The sequence below is a fragment of the Mobula birostris genome, chromosome 14, assembly GCF_030028105.1.
Source record: "Mobula birostris isolate sMobBir1 chromosome 14, sMobBir1.hap1, whole genome shotgun sequence".
In the NCBI taxonomy this organism is placed as follows: domain Eukaryota; kingdom Metazoa; phylum Chordata; class Chondrichthyes; order Myliobatiformes; family Myliobatidae; genus Mobula; species Mobula birostris.
This window is the reverse complement of record NC_092383.1, coordinates 18034960-18055794: the sequence shown is the minus strand read 5'-3', so window position 1 is coordinate 18055794 and position 20835 is coordinate 18034960. Positions and strand designations below refer to the sequence as shown.

Here is a 20835-nt window from a genome sequence, read left to right as displayed (position 1 = left end):
AGAAGTACCCACTTATCTCCTCCAGATCTGCAAGCATCAATGTGCTGATAAGTACCGACAGAGTATCCACTATGCACACCCCTTGGACACTGCCACATGAATCCTTCACGTGAGAGGTCCAAAACAGCAACCACCCATGAATTATTTTGAAGTACTACGACTAAAGAATGAATGAAAAACACTGGAGAAGTTAGTGCGGCACTCTATAGTACCAGCGATTAGGGTTCAATTCCTGCTGCTGTCTGTAAGGAGTTTGTCCGTTCTCCCCATGACTGAATGGATTTTCTCAGGATGCTCTAATTTACTCCAGGCACTCTGGTTTCGTCCCACATTCCAAAAGAAGTATAGGTTAGGGTTCATAAATTGTGGCATGCTATGGTGGCACTGGAGGCATGGCAACACTTGCGGGCTGCCCCCATCACATCCTCAGACTGCATTGGTTATTGACAAAAATGACACATATTACTGTATGTTTTAATGTTTTTAAGTACACACAACAAATAAAGCTAATCAATCTGATAGCATTGCACTGTTTCTTCTCTACTTAAGCCCATCACCCATTCTGGGACGTGGGCTATCAACAACAGCTCGCCAGAGTCCTCTGTCCTGGGCCAAGGGTTGATCAGCTCTGTAGATTCTGCTTTCACTACACAACTTCATAAGCCTTCTAGGTGAACATCCTTCCTCTCCCAGGGATGAGGTCTTTGAAGCTTCTGTTGGTGTTTCTGCAGCACTGGGTATTAGGGGATGGAGTTGCTAGCCCCATTCCCAACCCTCTTGCTTTTGCAGTTGGGTTTGGAACTGTCAATGATGGAATTAGCATTGCACTGTGCAGGGATAAATTTGATGGGCTGAACAACCTCCTTCTATAGTACAATATATGATGCCTCAATTATAAGTCACCCTCCTGTTTTATTCAGTGTTAAACTACCATTCAAAAATTAAAGTTCAAATTCATATGCAAAAACATTGAAAATCAATGAAGTAACTACATCATAGGCATCTGTTAGTCTCGTGAGACCATGAATTTGCGCCTTGGAAGGTTTCCAGAGCACAGGCCTGGGCAAGGTTGTATGGAAGATCAGCAGTTGCCCATGCTGCAAGTCTCCCCTCTCCATGCCACCGATGTTGTCCAAGGGAAGGGCATTAGGACCCATACAGCTTGGCACCGGTGTCATCGCAGAGCAATGTGTGGTTAAGTGCCTTGCTCAAGGACACACACGCTGCCTCAGCCAAGGCTCGAACTAGCGACCTTCAGATCACTAGACGAACGCCTTAACCACTTGGCCACGCGCCAACACAATAAGTAACTACAATAAATATTTAAAAGTTGGGACACAGAAAAGCTTAAAAATATTTACATCAATTAATTCAGAAGTAATACCTTATTCTTATTCAGTTCCTTTATTGTTGTTCTTCCATTTCAATGAATGAACTCATTGTTCTTAATCCTAGGTCTGACCTTGTGCAACTCAAGATGGCCAACTCCCTGTGTAAGAGCTATGGAATTAGCACACATTCACATTACACTTCATGAAGAGTCTGATACTGGAGTGAAATTGGAAAGTCAGCAGAGAAGTGTAACCAGCAAGTTTGAGACTTCTGAGTTTGCACAGAGAACTACAGGCATTTCCTGGTGAACTCTGGACTATTAAAATAATCTCAGTTGGTTTTGTTTGAAGGAAATTGTCTTACAGCTATGCAATGATTTATTTGGTTTGGAACGTTCTGCCACAGTGAACATGCAAACCAAGTTATAGCGTCTCCAACACAACACAACAAAGTGTTGGTGTAAAACCAAAACCTTTCCATATGACCACTACATCTGAGTGTTATGGGAAGAGATGTCTTCAGTGTAAATTGGAGAGAGAGCAACTCCACCAGCCAATTCCTTGCTAAGTGGGGCTCCAGCAATGAAGTCAATGTATATCCCTTTTACTATAGCACCTCAGCACAATACCTGAACTACACTGTGAACTAAGTACACCTTTAATGCCACTGAAAGACTTACGTCTGATTGAAGGGACCTTTGCTTAAATAGATATTTCACAGAGTAGAAAATCATACATGTTGCGTGAATGAAATCGCTGGAGAAAATTACTGGTAGATACAAAGCAGCTTCTTTATTCGACAAAACAAGGTACAGCAGGCATCATACGGAGACACTTTTGGTGGAAAGGTCTACTGACCCAACAAGGGACTCGATATTTTATGTGGCAAACATCAAAGGCCAACTATGTAGTCGCGCTGATACGCTACGAGTGAAAACAACACACTGACTTGAGCAGGGTCGGGTTGAACCGTTTACTGTTTGAATCAGCGTGCGCTTAAGTACCCGCTCCCAGCAACCCCTGCTCTCCGCGGGGCGGAAGAGACGTCAGCCACCGGGCTAAGGTCTGCCCCGCACTCAGATTCCTCTCAGTTGCCGCTGGCTGCGGGTTCGCCGGCGACTGCTGGAGCCAGTTTGCTTGCTGCGTGGGTGAGCCGCCACAACTCCATATTTACAATGTATGGCCAATGTTTTCTTTGAATCTACATACAACCTTCACACCTCCCGATCCACAGACACCCAAATAAATTTTAATCAGCATTGTCTGGACTGGAATTCACAGCTTTTAGGAACCCAATGTTCAGAGCTGCGCTCCAAATTAAATCCACAATACATTTTCAGAAGTGAAGACTGGTAGCCAAAGTCAATTGTTAAATGTATATGTCCTAAAAACAGAACTCACTCTAACAAGACTGATATTAAAATAAGTACACCTGGTACTACCACACATTTCCCCAAAATGAAATTTTAGTTAAGGCAAATAACAATCATTTGCTTGTTAAAAACTGGTTAGTTATTTCTCATTTAGAGTGTTGGAGTTAATTATTGCTCCAAGCTCTGATAATTCAGGTAAATAATTAAAAGACCCCTAGGTATAATTATTTCTGTGATTCTTCTGTTTGCATGAATGACTAAATGTTGGCAACTTCCCAGTAAAGTATTTTATTTCCTGAATTGTAGGCATTGCTGGCATAGTTGGTACTTTTTGTCCATCGCAAATACCACTGAATTGAATGATCTGCTTGGCTATTTCAGTAGAACAGTAAAGGACAACCATATTACTGTGATAAGGAGTATCATCCAATTTTTGAATAGACACTAAACCCATGAACACTACCTCACTACTTTTTATTTTTTTATTTTTGCGCTACTTATTTATCTATTTAATATATATAGTCAACAAATTTGTTTATTATCAAAGGTTCATTAATCATGACATATGTCGGTGATATTAAACTTGATCCTAATTCTGGAATGGAGGACGTTGGTGAGCTAGACAAGATTTTTTTCAACAATCCAGTCTCATGGTCACCAGTCTCAATAATAACTTAGCAGCCCATGTTTACTTGGTAAGCTTGGTTTCCTTGCTGCTATACTTCCCAGCCTATGGGTAACCAGTCCGGTAACATACTGTAAATACACAATGTGAATGTACAACAGCAGGTTACTGATGCAGAGGGCTTGAAATACTAAGCAGATGAGGCAGCATCTGTAGACAGGGAATCATGAAAGGTCAGCGAATCTTCTTCAAAGATGGAAAAGTGAGTAAGCAAGAAGAGAAAGGAAAAAACACCAGAGTGAAACTGTGAGATATGGAACACAGCAGACAGAGGAATCAAAAGAATATGCTGCTAACACTTCAGGCAGAAAAAAGTGAATTCAGTACTGGGTTTTGAGTACTGCAATGTGACTAAATTGAAGATGAGATAATATTCCTCTAGTTTATATTGGGCTTTATTACAAAACTATCAGAGACCCAAGCCAGAGAGATCAGACATGAGAATTGGAATGAATAACTAAGATGACAGGCAACTAAAAGCCCAGGGTCATCCTTGAGAATGAAGATGCTCTGCAAAGCAGTAACCCAACCTGCACTTGGTTTCTCCAATGTAGAGGAATCAACATCTTAAAGAGAAAGCAGGTAGGAAGATATGTAAGTGATTCAGTACTTCACTTGTAAAGATTAGTTGAGTTGGGTGCCTGGATAGTGGGAAAGGAAGGGCAGGTGCTGTATTCACTGTGGCTGCGTGATAAAGTTCTATGAGAACTGGAGTGATTGGTGGAAGACCGAGGAGTCATAGCGGGAGAAGTTGCTATGCAATGCTGAAACCATTGGAAAGATAACTCTAGCAGTGGGATGTCACTGAAGATGACTGAACACTACAGAGGAAGATCCACCAGAAGTGGAGGCCTGTGGAATGGAAGGTGAGTACAAGGGGAATTCCCTTCTGGCTCTCACTCGGGGGAAAGTGGTTGACAAAGGAAGTGTACAAAGGGAGTCAATTATGCTGCAGAGAAGGCCATTGTTAAAGAAGGTGGACATCACAGACACTATCACAAAAATTCTCACGATCTGAAAGGATGGCAGGTAGATAGAGGATGGAATAAAGTCCCTACAGGAAAAATGATGGGAGGAGATGTAGTTGAGATAGGTTCAGGAGACTGCAGCCTTGCAATAAATATTTGTTGATAGTCTCTTACCTGGAGATGGAAAGAGCCAAGTTATGCTATGGAAAAGTCAAGTACAGACCATGTAGAATTGGAACCCATTCTGGCTATCTAGGTTCCAATTCTTCAAATCTCTTGACAGTCTCCTTTTCTGCCCACCTTCAAGACATTCCTTAAAATCCAAGACACTCCTTAAGTTGCCCAAGTACACCCATGTGACCAATTAAGCTACTAACCTATATGCCTTTCAAATGTGAGCGGAAGCAAGGGTATTCAGAGGAAACACGTATGGTCACAGGGGAACATAGAAACTCCTTACAGACAATGGTAGAATTGAACCTGGGTCAGTGGGGCTGTAATAGCATTATGCTAACCACTACACTACTTCTCATATTATCTGGGGTCAGACTTTGTCCTATAGCACTGCAAGTGCCTGAAGCTGATTTACTAAGTAAAAGATGCTATACAAATGAAATATTTAGTTGTTATGATGAAATATTTAAGAGAATAGGAACTGAAGACCTGAGCAGGAAAAGCTCAGTGAACTGATTCTTTTCTTTGACTTTTCTTTGTATCAGTATTGCTGCACACAATACACTCATCCAAAGCTCTATAAGGAATAGTTAATTGTGAATATTTGTATTCTTTGAGCAGACAATCCAGTGGTTTCATAATTACCATTACAAATACCATTTTATTGCAGATTTAATTAAATTTAAATATCTAATTTTTCTGTGGCAGGATTCAAACAAATTATCTCTGGACCAATAACTTAGGTTTCTAGCAACTTAACCAGCATGCTTCCATTTGGCTTGTACGCCCACCTGAATCTTGATCTAGATCAAAGTAAATGTATTATATGCCATCATATACTTACTATCTTGAGATTCATTTTCTTGCAGGCATTCTCAGTAGAACAGAGAAATTATATAGAATCAATGCAAAAAAAAACTGCACGCTAAGACTGATAAATAACTGATGAGCAAAAGAAGACAAACTGCAAATGAAAAAATATTTAAGTAAATAAATAATACTGAGAACGTGAGTTGTAGAGTCCTTGAAAGTGAGTCCATAGGTTGTGGAATCAGTTCAATGTTGAGGTGAGTGGAATTATCCCCACTGGTTGAAGGGTAATAACTGTCCTTGAACCTGCTGGTGTGTGAGCTAAGGCTCCAGTACCTCATTCTCGATGCAACAGTAAGAAGAGAGTATTGCTCGGATGGTGGGGGTCCTTGATGATGGATGCTGCTTTCTTGTGGCAGCGCTCCTTGTATATGCGCTCAATGGTGGGGAAGGTTCTGTCTATTTTAATGACAACACCTCCAGCCGTGCACCGCTCCCTAGAACTGCATTGACCGATCAGCCTAGATTTTGCACTCAACCCTCTGGAACTTGGACTTATAATCTACTGACTGATACTTGGTATAAAACCAAAATATATAAGATAAATATAGTAAAATACCTGTCAGAATCTCCAAGTCTCTCCTGAGTTCTTCCAAGTCTGTAGTCAGCAGGGAAGTACAGCCGAGGAAGTCCATTCTGCTTTCTGCATCTTCCACATCAATGTGGCTGGACACGATATTGTCAAAGAATCTCTGCACAGCTTTGTTCTCACGGATAGTAATTGGTGTGAGTGTCTGAACCTCTCCAGACCCACATATATATATTGCCTCTTGCTGAATATAGAGAATAAAGGCAACTGATTTGACTTGTTTTCCATTCAAGGCTTCAGCCACCTGCGCCGAAATTGAATCCAGCGTGGAGGATTCGTATACATAATTCACCACAGTTACGTGTGGCCATGATGCACCTGTAATATCAGAGCAACAGTTAACTTTATTGCAGATTATTAAAAGCCTCTGGGTGGGTAAGCTACCTAGTCCTGTTTTGTTGCTTTTCTTCTTGGCAGATTCTGTTTCTGTTTCTTGTTGATCACAGTTATCTCCACTACAGCTAGTACTGGAGTTATGAGCCTGTTCCACTTCAGATCCACGTCCAGTCCTTCCTTTCTCAAGCTCCTCAGGGCACATTAAACATGGATCAAACTTATCAGACGAATCTGAGATAACCCCACTGTCTGTCTGTGCTGAGGACCTCCTTACAGTCTGCATTGGATTGATGGTAACCTCACTCATGTTGAATTGGAAAGCAGTGTAGTGGAATTCAGTAATATTAGTGAATGGAATCCTTGCCCAGAGTTAAATCACGTATCGCCATGTTGTCTCATCATGTTGACATCCGAATCAGCATTCACTCACTGCGTCTGGGAGCTGCATCAGAGAATTCCAACTGTTGATGCAAACCTCTCTAAAACCAATGCCAGGAATTTCTTCCTCCATGTTGGACTGCAAATTGATTTAAACTTTTAATGAATGGTCTGATTGTGTGAATACTGTTCTCCATAGGTTTAAATATCAGCACTCCTTGGGTATTTCTGCTAAAATAAGTAAGCATTTCCATTAGGGAGGATAAATGTAATCAGAAAAACAGAAGAGCATTTTTTAATCAAGATATCAGGAGAAAAAGTGTTAATCCAACATAGACAATGGCACTTATACTTTTATGCAAACTTGCAATCAAACAGAGTACAGTAACAATGTTTAAAAAAGACTGATACGTTCCCTTGGAAAGTAAGATTAGCTTTCTATTTAGTTTCTGCTTAAGTTATTTTTGTGCATTCTACTCCACTTTGTCCCAGGAAATATTTGGTCCAACGACTGAAATCAGTAATACCTTGTTATCATTTCCAGAGGACACATCATTTGTTTTAGATGGTTTAAATTTATATTTTTAATACCTTCAATGATCTCTAGTGAGAAAAATGGCAAACGGTTTATTATTTTCTTTTTGGAGGATGGCTAGAATTGAAGAAGATTCTGTAAACAGGGACCATTAATTTAACCCTCATTTATCTTTCTCAATGAAGCTTGTTATTCATGTGACCAAAGCATCAGAATATATTTTTGGTTGATCAGATTACATCTCATGTTGTGCAGATAAACACAGAGTCCTTTCTGAATAGATGGTTGTGTTATCTTTATAGAAATACTGATACGGGACACTTGCTTCTAGAAAACCACTCTTTGAAATTGTCCTTCGAGACTAACTGTGGTGCTTTCATTTTTCTAGTTTGTATGAAGGTTGAAGCTTTCCCTGAGCTGTGTATCGCCTTTGTTGGCCATTTATGAGCCCAGTATCAGAGTCAAAATCAGATTTATTATCACAGAAATTTCTTGTTTTGCAGCAGCAAGACATAAATATTACTGTAAGTAACAAAAATAAATAAAGAGTAAAAGAACAAGTATGAGGTAGTGCTCATGGACCATTCAGAAATCTAATGGCAGAGGGAGGTTGTATAAGGCATTGGTGAGGCCGAATCTGGAGTATTGTGTTCAGTTTTTGGTCACCAAATTACAGGAAGGATATAAATAAGGTTGAAAGAGTACAGAGAAGGTTTACAAGGATGTTGCCGGGATTTGAGAAACTCAGTTACAGAGAAAGGTTGAATAGGTTAGGACTTTATTCCCTGGAACGTAGAAGAATGAGGGGAGATTTGATAGAGGTATATAAAATTATGATGGGTATAGATAGAGTGAATGCAAGCAGGCTTTTTCCACTGAGACAAGGGGAGAAAAAAACCAGAGGACATGGGTTAAGGGTGAGGGGGGGAAAGTTTAAAGGGAACATTATGGGGGGCTTCTTCACACAGAGAGTGGTGGGAGTATGGAATGAGCTGCCAGACGAGGTGGTAAATGCGGGTTCTTTTGTAACATTTAAGAATAAGTTGGACAGATACATGGATGGGAGGTGGATGGAGGGATATGGTCCGTGTGCAGGTCAGTGGGACTAGGCAGAAAATGGTTCGGCACAGCCAAGAAGGGCCAAAAGGCCTGTTCCTGTGCTGTAGTTTCTATGGTTTCTATGGGAGGAAGCTGTTCCTAAAACATGTAGCTCAGGCTCCTCGGCCTCCTCCCCTATAGTAGTAATGAGAAGAGGGCATATCCCAGATGGTGAAAGTCGTTACTGATGGAAGCTGCCTTCTTGAGGCACTTGAAGATGACCTCAATGGTGGGGAGGGTTGTGTCTGTGACGGAGTTGGCTAAGTCTACGATCCTCTGCCGCACTTTTTTAATCCTATGCATTGGCGGTGATGCAACTAATCATATTGCTCTCCCCGCTGTTCATCTGTGGAAATCTGCAAGAGTCTTTAGTGACCTATCAAATATATTCAAACTCCTAATGAAGTGTGTCTTCTTCATGAATGCATCATTGTGCTGGACTGGAAATCAACTGATTTGCTAAGACATTGGCCTTGCACCAATTTAAGAAGATTATGATGACCATAAGACATAGAAGCAGAATTAGGCCATTATCCCTCTTAACCTCATCCCCCTGCCTTCTCCCCAAAACCTTTGAACCCCTTACAAATCAAGAATCTATCAATCTCCACTTTAAATATACCCAGTGACTTAGCCGCCACAGCCATTGTGGCAATGAATTCCACAGATTCACCACCCTCTGGCTAAAGACATTCCTCCTCACTTTTTAAAGGGACATACTGGTATTCTGAGGCTATGCCTCTGGTTCTAGACTCCCTCACTAAATAAAACACTCACTTTATCGAGTCCTTTCAATATTCAAAAGGTTTCAATGAGACCCAACCCCCGCTCATTCTTCTAAACACCAGTGAGTACAGCCCCAGGGATATCAAACACTCCTCATATGTTAATCCTTTCATTCCTGGGATCATTCTCACAAACCTTCTCTGGAGCCTATCTTTTAGGAGAGAAGGAACAGCTCCTTTTTCCCTATTGCCAAGAACATACAAACTAAAATTCCAATGTTTCATATTGCTCTTAAATGTATAAAGGTCATTAATCTGAAATGTTAACTGCTTCTCTCTCTCTACAAATGCTGCCCGACCTGTTGATCATGTTGCCAGAACAACGGCAAGGTAAAAGAACTGGTTGTAGACGGAAGGAGGTGGGGGTGAGCACAATTCTGCCTTCATCAGCAGAGCTGCTAAGACATGTGGTACCTTGAGTTCCTGGGCATCCATGTCCACTAGCAACCTCTCTTGATATCTCCATTTGATGTGATAATCACATCAGCATCATACTTTCCAGGCTTCCCAGAAGATTCAGCTTGTCCTTGAGAATTCCTTCAAATTTTTATAGATGCACTATATAAAGGAACCTGACACAATGCATCTCAGCTTACTGTGGTAACTGCTCTGCCCTCAACTGCTGGAGCCTCCAAAGAGTGGTAAACACCTCCCAGTCCATTACATCTTCCCATCCAATCCAGCTTCACTGTGCATCAGGAAACCAAGCAATCTCATCAAGGATGCTTGTCCATTCCATTTTCTCTCTTCTACTTTCTTAGAGAAGATCCAGGAGCTGGGCTAGCAGATGAAAGAATAGCTTCTTTCCCACAGCAATCTGACCTCTGAACCAATCACCTCTTTCACATCCTCTTCCAGGTAGTGCTGCCACGATCTCAAACTCTTAATTCAGTCTCCTCTTTATTCTCACTTTAGTATTTGTTTTTGCACTATACTTTGCACCATTCCATTGTTTTGCATTCATTATTATATTTATTGTTATATTTATTTTTTGCCATGTACATTGTTTACTCACACAAGCAAGGAATTTCATTTCACCCTGATGCTTATGCCAATAAACTGATCAGTATCTGAGGACTTCCAGAGTTCACTGTATTTGTCTTGTTTTCATTTAACAAACACTCAGGGACCACTTTATTAGATTTACATTCATTCATGCAAATATTTAATCAGCCAATCATGTGGCAGCAACTCAATGCTTAAAAGCATGCTGACAGAGTCAAGAGGCTCAGTTTTTATCCCCCTTTGAGGTGGGGAAAAGGTTGACAGTCAATACAGCAGAATTTATGGGCACTATCATCAGTCTGCAATGGGTTGAACAAGTTAAGCCATATGGATTTGTGATCTGCTCAGATTCTGCCTTGATATTGCACGGTTTGGAATCAAAGTGTTCAAGGAGACCTGATCTGTTGATGGAAGTGTGCTATAATTTATATGTTCTGGAGAGTTCAGAAATAGTAGTACAGTTTTGTTGGGTACTTGCACAGGTTGGGTAATGAAAAGGCAGATGTTATAGCAAAACAGGCACTTACTAAGTTGAAGGTACATATTAAAAGGGGAAGTATGAAGACAAATCTTGTATTAAGTTGACTGAGATTGGGAAATGGCAGAAATTTGTGGGATAGTGAGGTTCTATTACAATTTGTTACCATCAGTTCATGGGAGGTGCCTTTTGGGAAGCAATAGGAGGGAAGATATATGGTTGGCAAGACTAAGGTTTGGACATAAGTGTTTGCGCTCTAATTTGGCACCTGTTGGTAAGCATGGGAATGGGTGGTATAATTTTTTTTCGTAAGGTCCCAGAGACAGTGGAACATGTGATCATGGTATGCCACCGATATTCATTGGAACATAAGAAGCTGTTTAGGCAATTACAGGGAAGATCTGGAGTGCCCAGGTTGCAGGATATTCTGGCACCCGAGTCATGTAGGGCACTGGAGAACTTTTTAATTAAAACAGGTTTGTGGAGCAGGAACTGATCCCTGTCATGGCCCCTGTCATACTCCATTACACTAGGTGGTAGTAATGCACTTTCCTGATAGGTGCAAGTTTCATTAGCATAGAAGAAGAAGGATTTTAATTGTTGTTCAGCCGAAACATCAAAATGGGGATGAAATGTGCTCTAAGTGACTTGACTGTGTAATGACTGTTGCTGCCAGACTGGGTGGATTGAGTATCTCAGAAACTGCTGATCTCCTGGGATTTTCACACACAAGTCTCTTGAGCTTACACAGAATGGTGTGAAAACAACAACAAAAAAAAAAATCCAATGAGCAGCAGTTCTGTTGGCAAAGCCACCATTTTAATGAGGTCAGAGGCGAACAGCCAGACTGGTTCAAGCTGACAGGAAGGCGACAGTAACTCAAATAACCAAGTTTTACAACAGTGGTGTGCAGAAGAGCCTCTCTGAACGCACAAAACGTCGAGCCTTGAAGTCGACGAATTACAGCAGCTGAAGACCATGAACATGCACTCAGCAGCCACTACTAAAGTCATCACTGAGGGTACAGTCTGGTTGTCTGCCCCTTTGTTTGTGGGTGAGGTGGTAAGAGGGAAGTTGTTTTACATTCATAGTATGTTCTAACAACTGCGTTATCTTGCGCTGATTTAAAAAAAAACTTTTGATTCCCTTGCTTATTATGTGGTGAACTTCTTTAAATTCGAATTGTTGGATATGGCTGAACCATGTTCCACGCATTTTAACACTCACCCGTCTCACCGCTCCAGACCCAGTGCCACCTACATTAACTCAATCCAACTGCCAGTATTAGACCCTCCTGAAAACAACAAGTACACATCACTCACCGCATTCTCTTCAACGCCCCTCATTGGATCCACGTTACAACTTCAAGTGAATTCAGCTTTCTTCCCACACAAGCCGGTCCAGGGAGGCGAAGTAGAGCACGCGCACGCGCAGTACGGAAAGCGTCCTCGGTTGCTAAGGGAAACCGCCGAGTCCAAACGCCGCCGTCCATCACAACGGGGACGGTGACGTTCGGAGGGAGTGCTGGAGAAGGAGGAATTAAATTAATCAGTAACAACAGAAGTTTTTCTGTTCACTTGGTGCAGGGTGGAACAAAGTTTTCCCTTCCCCTGGTCGAAATTCCACATGAGCATGGAATTTTCCCAATCAGCTGATTAGCAGCTTGTAACACATCCAGGAACGCTTCAGAATGTTTTCCAATTCTTCCCGAAACTCTCCAAAAATGCAAACACCTATTATTGCTGTCTTCGGCAAGAGCGAGATTTTATAGGAAACAGTGAGAATCCAAATCTTAAGAGAGAAACAGGTCGTACTCACAAAAGCCTGCTATCGAGATAGGAATGGGCAGCGGAGGTACTTGGGAAGCATTTGATGTAATAAAAATGACGAGAGTTCAGGCTCTGGTAATTGTGGTCACTGCATCGATTGACCTCAAAATCCAAAATTGAATAACACTTTTTATGTGAACAAAATAAAAAAAGGTTGCAAACACTTAGCAGTCCGAGTAGGATCCGTGAAAAGGGAAACTGTTAACCTCTCAGTTCAAAAATCCTTTGTTAGACCTGGGAAAGTCCCATCAAAGTGTCCTGGACCTATTAACTTTTTTTTCCACAGTTGCCATCAGAGCTGCTGAATGGTTTCAGCATTTTTGTTTTTTTTTTAATTTTTAGATTTCCAGCATCTACAGTTTTTTAAATTTTCATTTCTTGTGGGAAATTAGACAGTAATGCAGAATATGGTAGGTGATTCCTTGAATCAGGGGAATATATACAGGCACTCTGTGCGGATATAGATGTAAGGCCCAAACACAAGAAGATCTGCAGATGCTGGAAATCCGAGCAACACTCACAAAATGCTTCAGCAACTCAGCAGGCCAGACAGCATCTGTGCAAAAGAGTAAAGAGCTGATATTTCAGGCTGAGACCTGACCTGAAACGTAGACTGTTTACTCTTTTCCACAGATGCTGCCTGGTCTACTGAGTTCCTGCAGCAGTTTGTGCGTGTTTGCTATAAGTCTATCCTCTCACAGCTAATTTTAAGACCTTTCAATATATGCAATAATCTCCCATTTGAATGGGATGGATATATTCATTTACACTTAATTTCTTCTGATCCTGATTAATATTAATTCTGATCATTCCTATCCTGAAAAGGTTATTATTCTTACAATTTCTGCAAATGATTGACATGGTTGCACAGATCATGCTGATTGATGAAGAGAGCTGTTGACAAAGTCATCTATTGCTAAAATGAAAGGGGAAATCAGCCTCAGCATCACTCTCCCTGTAGGTTGTAAATATTTCCTGTAGCTCATTTATTTCCATTCTCTCAATAATTTGCCCAATATGATACTTTCTATGTATTTTACACCTTTTTGAATAAAGCATTTCTGTCATTTTTTTTTGGTCAATGGAGTTTCATACTATGGTCATAGTCACTCAGATCACATTTTTCCCCTTTCTAATGTTTGGTTTGAACAACAAATGAACCTCTTGACCATGTCTGCATGCTTTTATGCATGAATTGCTGCTTCATGATTGGCTGACTATATATCTGCATTAATGAGCAGATGTACATGTGTATATAATAAAGTGGCCACTGAGTATATGTTAAGTGAAAACAGAAGGCGAATACAATGAATACTGGAAGTCTGAAGCAAAGACAGATAATGCTGAACAAGGATGGGCCATTTGATTCCACCAGCTCGTGCTCCAGACAAACTTTCATCTGCCTTGTTTCACTTCAAAGTTCAAAATAAATTTGTAAGCAATGCAGGTATGTATATGTCAACATATACATTCCTGAGATTCATTTTCTTGCAGGCAGAACAAAGAAATACCACAGAATCAATGAACAACTGTGCACAAAGACTGACAAACAATCAATGTGCAAAATAAGACAAACTGTGTAAATACAATAATAAATAAATAAATAAACAAACAAACAAACAAATAAATAAATGTTAAGAGCCTGAGTTATGGTATCTTTGATTGTGAAATCAACATAGGTTGTGAGATCAATTCAGTGTTGAGGTGAGTGAAGTTAACCACACTGGTTCACAGCCTAAAGGTTGAAAGGTAATAACTGTTTCTGGACCTGATGGTGTGAGACCTAAGGTTTCTGTACCTTCTTCCTGACGGCAGCAGTGAGAAGAGAGCCCGGCCTGGATGGTGTGGGTCCTTGACTGATGGATGCTGTATTTAACCAATTCAAAGATTCTCTTCCCACATGCATTTACTAAGCCTCTTGATTTATCTTCAACTAAGTCTGAAATGTCTTTGCATTATCACACTATTGCACAGAATCACATGGAATGTTGTATAACTCTCAAAGGCATTGCAAACAAAGTGTAATGTCTTCACAAGTTCAAAGTAAACTTGTTATCAAAGTATGTATATGTTACCTTGAGAATCACTTTCTTGCTTACAAGAAAATCTTTACGAAAAACTATTGGAATCAGAATCAGAATCAGGTTTAATATCACCAGCATATGTTGTATTAACATTGCAGCAGCAGTACAATGCAATAGATAATAATAGAGGGAAATTTTTAATTAAAGTAAATATAGATAAAATAGGTAAATTAAATAGTGCAAAATAAAAATAAAAAAGTAGTGAGGTAATGTTCATGGGTTCAATGTCCATTCAGAAATTGGATGGCAGAGGGGAAGAAACTGTTCCTGAACTATATATAAACAAAGATAGACAAACACCAGAGTGTAAGAGACAAACTGTGCAAATAAAAAATTACTGAGAACAAGAGCTCTGAAGAATAACAGAGGCATTAGGTTACTTGCAAGGCAGGACACCCATCTATATTGATGCTGAGGGTTGAAATTCCTGCAACAAAGAGAGTTTTCTAGTTAGTGTCATGTTGTTATGTGAAGCAGGCACACCTCCTGACTCATCTGCCCACTATGGCCAGACAAATAAATACTTGGAGAATGATATGCCTTAAGAGAAATAGATACACAATACATTCTAACACCGGTTTCAGTGCTTGCATGATTGCAGTTCCTTAATGTCAAGTCTCAGCAAGGCTGGAACTTAGTGCTTAATTTGTAGCTTCTCCGCTTGATAGCCAGGTGAATACGAAGAATGGACTACAGTCATATGGGGCTGAGTTCACATACAGGCAGGACCAAACCACTGTGCAAGTTTTTTCCTCTAAGCAGTATCAGTGAGCCAATAGCCTTCATTAAGATGTAGTCCAACAGCTTCAAAGTCACTTTATTAATATATCATTTTCATCTTATTCCATGTCAGTTAATTGCAATTTAATTACTGAAATTCCTTGCTCTCATAACGAGTGGGTAAATGCATTGTTAGTTATCAAAATGATGGACTCATTGTAAGAGCAGATGATGCAGGAAAACATCTTTGGAAACACATGATCGATAGACATGTTTTGCCACAGTTTTATTAAACAATTTCATAATGGATAAATGAGCTATAAGTGAAGCTATTCAGTCCTTTGAGCCTACAATGCCATATATCAAGATCTTGGCTATTTTTCTATCTCTATATTTCTTAATTCCCATAATAACTAGAAATCTATCTGTCCCTACATTTAAATAACTCATAACTCAGTTTCTGAGCATCAGGGTAGATAATTCCAAAGAAATTTCTCCTCATCTCAGTCCTAAAAGATCTACCCATTATTGTGATTATAGATTCCTCAGGCAGCTGTGCACGTTTCCTTTGTTTACATAATGTTTGGAAGTTTCAATGACATCTCCTCTCATTTCGCTAAACTCTGGAAAATATAGCTTTTGTTCCTTTATCCCTCCTAATATGACAAGCCCGCCATTCCTGGAACTTATCCAGTAAAAGCACTCAGCAGGTCAGGCAGCATCTGTGAATAGAGAACCTAAGTCAATATTTCGGGTCAGATAGCCTTCTTCGGCATCGGGAAATTTAGGATTCAGTTGTAGAGAGTGAACGGAGGGATGGGTAGAACAAAATAAATATCTCTGTTAAAGTGAGATCGATGGGTTAATGAGCAGATAGATGCAGATTATGCTATTTTTGTCTTTGTTATGTATTGCTTACAGTAGGGCTGTTAGACATGCTTAGTGAAAAGGCTATACCAAGGAAAGAGAAAAAATAAGTCAAAATCACAGATGAATAACTGACAGATATGGCTAGTTCATATAACAGAAGAAAAAATATTTCTCTACACCCATGACAGTCTGGCTAGGCACAGCTCAAATGCCATCTATAAATTTGCTGGTGACACTATTGTTGGGAGAATTTCAGAGAGTGATGAAAGGGTATATGGGAGTGAGATATATCAGCTAACTGAGTTGTGTCCAATGACCTTGTACTCAATGTCAGTAAGAACAAAGAACTGATTGTGGACTTCAGAAAGGGTAAGATGAGAGGACACACACCAGTTCTCATAGAGAGATCAGAAGTGGAAAGAGTGAGCAATTTCAAATTCCTGGCTGTCAACATCTCAGGATCTATCCAGGGACCCAGCATAATGATGTAGCTACATAGAAAGCATGGCAGTGGCTATATTTCATTAGGAGTTTGAGGAGATTTGGTATGTCACCTAATGCACTAGCAAACTTCTACAGATGTACCATGGAGAGCATTCTAACAAGCTGCATTACTGTCTGGTGGGCGGTGGCTACTGCTCAGGATCGAAAGAAGCTGTAGAAAATTGTGAACTCAGTCAGTTCCATCATGGCCACTAGCCTCAGTAGCATCCAGGACATCTTCAAGGAGTGATGTCTCTAAAAGGTAGCATTAAGGACCCCCATCACCCAGGACATGCCTTCTCATTGTTAACCATCAGGAAGGAGGTACAGGAGCCTGAAGGCACACACTCAGTGATTCAAGAACAGCTTCTTCCCTTCAGCCATGCAATTTCTGAATGGACATTGAACTCATGAACACCATTTTTTTGCATTACTTATTTAATTTCACATACATGTATATATTTCTGAATAATAGAATGATTTAACTAAAGATGGTGAATTCAATATTGAGTCTGGAAGATTGCAATGTGCCCAGAGGAAGGATGAGCAAGTAAATTGCTGCTTCTGTTTGAGTCCTGGATGGTGGGAAATGAAAGAATAAAAGAACAGATGGTGCAGATCCTGCAGTTGCATAGGGAAGTGCCATAAGATGAGGAATGGATTGTAAGAACACAACAGCAGAGGAACTCTTCCAGTCTGATTTAGAGTTGATGCTGGGGGACAATCCTGATATCTGAATCATTTAATATACTACTGTTAGTGCCTCCATCATTGTTTGTAAGAATTGATTTTAAATTTCAATGTAAATAACAATTTAGATCCATGTCCATAGATCACTGTAAGTCAACAGGCATATGCTGTGTTGGCCGTAATCAGGGGATCGAGTTCAAGAACCGTGAGGTAATGTTGCAGCTCTATAAAACCATGGTTCGACCATACTTAGAATATTGTGTTCAGTTCTGGTTGTGTCATTATAGGAAGGATGTAGAAGTAGGACATCGGACGGACTCGGAGTCAGACTGTGGTCGGATGCTTCCGGGATGCTGCATCGGCAAGTTGGAGGTTTACTGTCTGCGTGAGATGATGGGACTTTCGAGAGACTTTGAGTCTTTTACTGTGCCATGGTCTGTTCTTATCAAATTACGGTATTGCTTTGCACTGCTGTAACTATATGCTATAATTATGTGGTTTTTGTTAGTTTTTAAGTCGGTTTTTCATGTGTTTTCATGATATCATTCTGGAAAAACATTTTTATCATTTCTTAATGCATGCATTACTGAATGACAATAAAAGGGGACTGCATGTCCTCATAATAATAATCATCATAATAGAAGCTTTAGAGAGAGTACGGAGGAGATTTACCAGGATACCGTCTGGACTAGAGGGCATGACAAGATGATAGGTTGATTGAGCTAGGGCTTTTCTCTTTGGAGTGAAGGAGAATGAGAGGTGACGTGATAGAGGTGTAGAAGATGATAAGAAGCATAGATAGAGTGGATAACCAGAGAGTTTTCCCAGGGCAGAAAGGCTAATAGAAGGAGGGCATATTTTAAGGTGATTGGAAGAACATATAAGGGGGATGTCAGAGGCAAGCTCTTTACACAGGGAGTGGTAGTAGAAGCAGATACATTAGGGGTACATGGATGATAAAAAATTGGTAGGTTATGTTGGAGGGAAGGGTCCGATTGATCTTAGAGTAGATTAAAAGGTTGGCACAACATCATGGGCCAAAGGGCTTGTACTATGCTGTAATGTTCCATGGTCTAATATTGAGAAATTGCAATACAACTGGAAGTGCTGTCAGTCTTCTGATTAAGTGAAGTTCATAGACTTCAACAGTATAGAAATAGGCCCTTCTGCCCATCACATTTATGCTAACCATCATGGTTATCTCTGTGTTAATTCCATGTCCCTCTATGCTTCAGGCATTTAAGTAGCTGTTGTTCCTGTTTTTGCCTTCACCACCTTCACTGCCAGCTCTAGTCAGAGCATGGAGAAGACAGGAGATTGGGACTGAGAGGGAAAATGGATCAGCCATGATGAAATAGTGGAGCAGACTTGATAGGCCAAATGGCCTAATTCTGCACCTATATCTTATCTTAAATACCCCTACCATGGGAAATAGAAATTGGCTATGAACAGCAACACACATCAAAGTTGCTGGTGAACGCAGCAGGCCAGGCAGCATCTCTAGGAAGAGGTACAGTCGACGTTTCAGGCCGAGACCCTTTGTCAGGACTAACTGAAGGAACAGTGAGTAAGAGATTTGAAAGTTGGAGGGGGAGGGGGAGATCCAAAATGATAGGAGAAGACAGGAGGGGGAGGGATGGAGCCAAGAGCTGGACAGGTGATAGGCAAAAGGGGATACGAGAGGAACATGGGACAGGAGGTCCGGGAAGAAAGACGGGGGGGGGGGACCCAGAGGATGGGCAAGGGGTATATTCAGAGGGACAGAGGGAGAAAAAGGAGGGTGAGAGAAAGAATGTGTGTATAAAAATAAATAACAGATGGGTACGAGGGGTAGGTGGGGCATTAGCGGAAGTTAGAGAAGTCAATGTTCATGCCATCAAGTTGGAGGCTGCCCAGACGGAATACAAGGTGTTGTTCCTCCAACCTAACTGTGGCTTCATCTTTACAGTAGAGGAGGCCGTAGATAGACATGTCAGAATGGGAATGGGACTGTACCTCTTCCTAGAGATGCTGCCTGGCCTGTTGCGTTCACCAGCAACTTTGACGTGTGTTGCTTGAATTTCCAGCATCTGCAGAATTCCTGTTGTTTGCGTTGTTATTGGCTATGAACCCTCTCTATGCTTCAAAGTAAATTTATTATCATTGTACATATATGTCACCATATACAACCCTGAGATTCATTTTCTGGTGGGCAATCACAATAAATACAAAGAACTAGAACTAGAGGACTTAGCTTCAAGACTCAAGGGAATAAATTTAGGACGGATATGAGGAGGAACTGCTTTTCCCAAAGAGTGGTGAATATGTGGAATTCTCTGCCTAATGAAGCAATGGAGTCTACCTCAGTAAGTATATTTAAGATGAGGTTGGACAGATTTTTGCATAGTAGGGGAATTAAGGGTTATGGGGCAAGGGCAGGTAGTTGGAGGTGAGTCCATGGTCAGGTCAGCCATGATCTTATTGAATGGTGAAGCAGGCTTGAATGGGCCACATGGCCTACTCCTGCTCCTATTATTCATGTTCTTATCTTCTTAATCATAATAGAATCAATGAAAAACTGCACACAAACACTTACGGACAAAAACCAATGTGCAAAAGACAACAAATTGCAAAAATACAAAAAGAAAAACAGATAATAATAATAATAATAGATAAATAATTAATAAATAACATTGAGAACAGGAGTAGTAGAGCTCTTGAGAGTGAGTCCATCGTCCAATTGGGACTTCAGAGTTGCGGTAAGTGAAGTTATCCACTCTGGTCGGGAGCCTGATAGTTGAGGAGTAATAACTGTTGCTGAACCTGTGATGTGAGATCTGAAAGCTTCTGTACTTCTTTACTAATGGCAGCAACGCAAAGAGAGCATGAACCGGATGGTGGGGGTCCTTGATGCTGGATGCTATTTTCCTGCAGCAACCCTCCTTGTAGATTTGCTCAATGGTGGGCAGGGCTTCACCTATGATGGACTGGGCTTTTCCGTTCAAGGGCATTGATGTGTCTATACCAGGCTGTGATGTAACCAGTCAATATACTCTCCACCTTACATCTATAGAAGTTTGTCAAAGTTTTAGATGACATGCTGAATCTTTGCAAACTTTTTAGAAAGTAGAGGTGCTGCCCTGCCTTCTTTGTAATGATACTTATGTGCTGGATCCAGGACAGATCATTTGAAATGATAATGCTGAGGTATTTAAAATTACTGACCCTCTCTACCTCTGATTCCTTGATGAGAACTGTCTCATGGATCCCCGACTTCCTCCTCCTGTAGTCAATAATCAGTTCTTTGGTTTTGCTGACGTTGAGTGAGAGGTCGTTGTTGTGACACCACTCAGTCAGATTTTCATTCTCCCTCCTATATGCAGATTTCTCACCACCATTGATTTGGCCAATGACAATGGTGTCATCAGCAAACTTAAGTATTAATATTGGAGCTGCACGTAGCCTCACTGTCGTAAGTATAAAGCGAATCGAGCAGGGGGCTAGTCACACAGCCTTAAGGTGCAACTATGCTGATGGTGATTGCTGAGGAGATGTTGTTTCCAATCCAAACTGAC

General features: G+C 40.7%; 1 protein-coding gene across 12 annotated transcripts in view; it reads right to left on the bottom strand.

Moving 5' to 3' along the window:
- LOC140209741 (serine/threonine-protein kinase Nek9-like) overlaps nt 1-12017 on the bottom strand; it is a 193122-nt gene extending 181105 nt beyond the window's left edge. For 10 of the 12 annotated variants that reach the window (XM_072278145.1, XM_072278148.1, XM_072278147.1 and 7 more), the window contains exons 1-2: nt 11928-12006; nt 5961-6935 (exon numbers count right to left, since the gene is read on the bottom strand). In XM_072278145.1, coding sequence (XP_072134246.1) covers nt 5961-6633 — 673 coding nt within the window. In that variant the 5' untranslated portion in view covers nt 6634-6935; nt 11928-12006. Of the gene's footprint in view, nt 1-5960; nt 6936-11927 lie in introns of all 12 variants that reach the window. The other 2 variants (XM_072278143.1, XM_072278154.1) reach the window with 2 other exon arrangements.
- Between the last annotated feature and the right edge of the window lie 8818 nt (nt 12018-20835).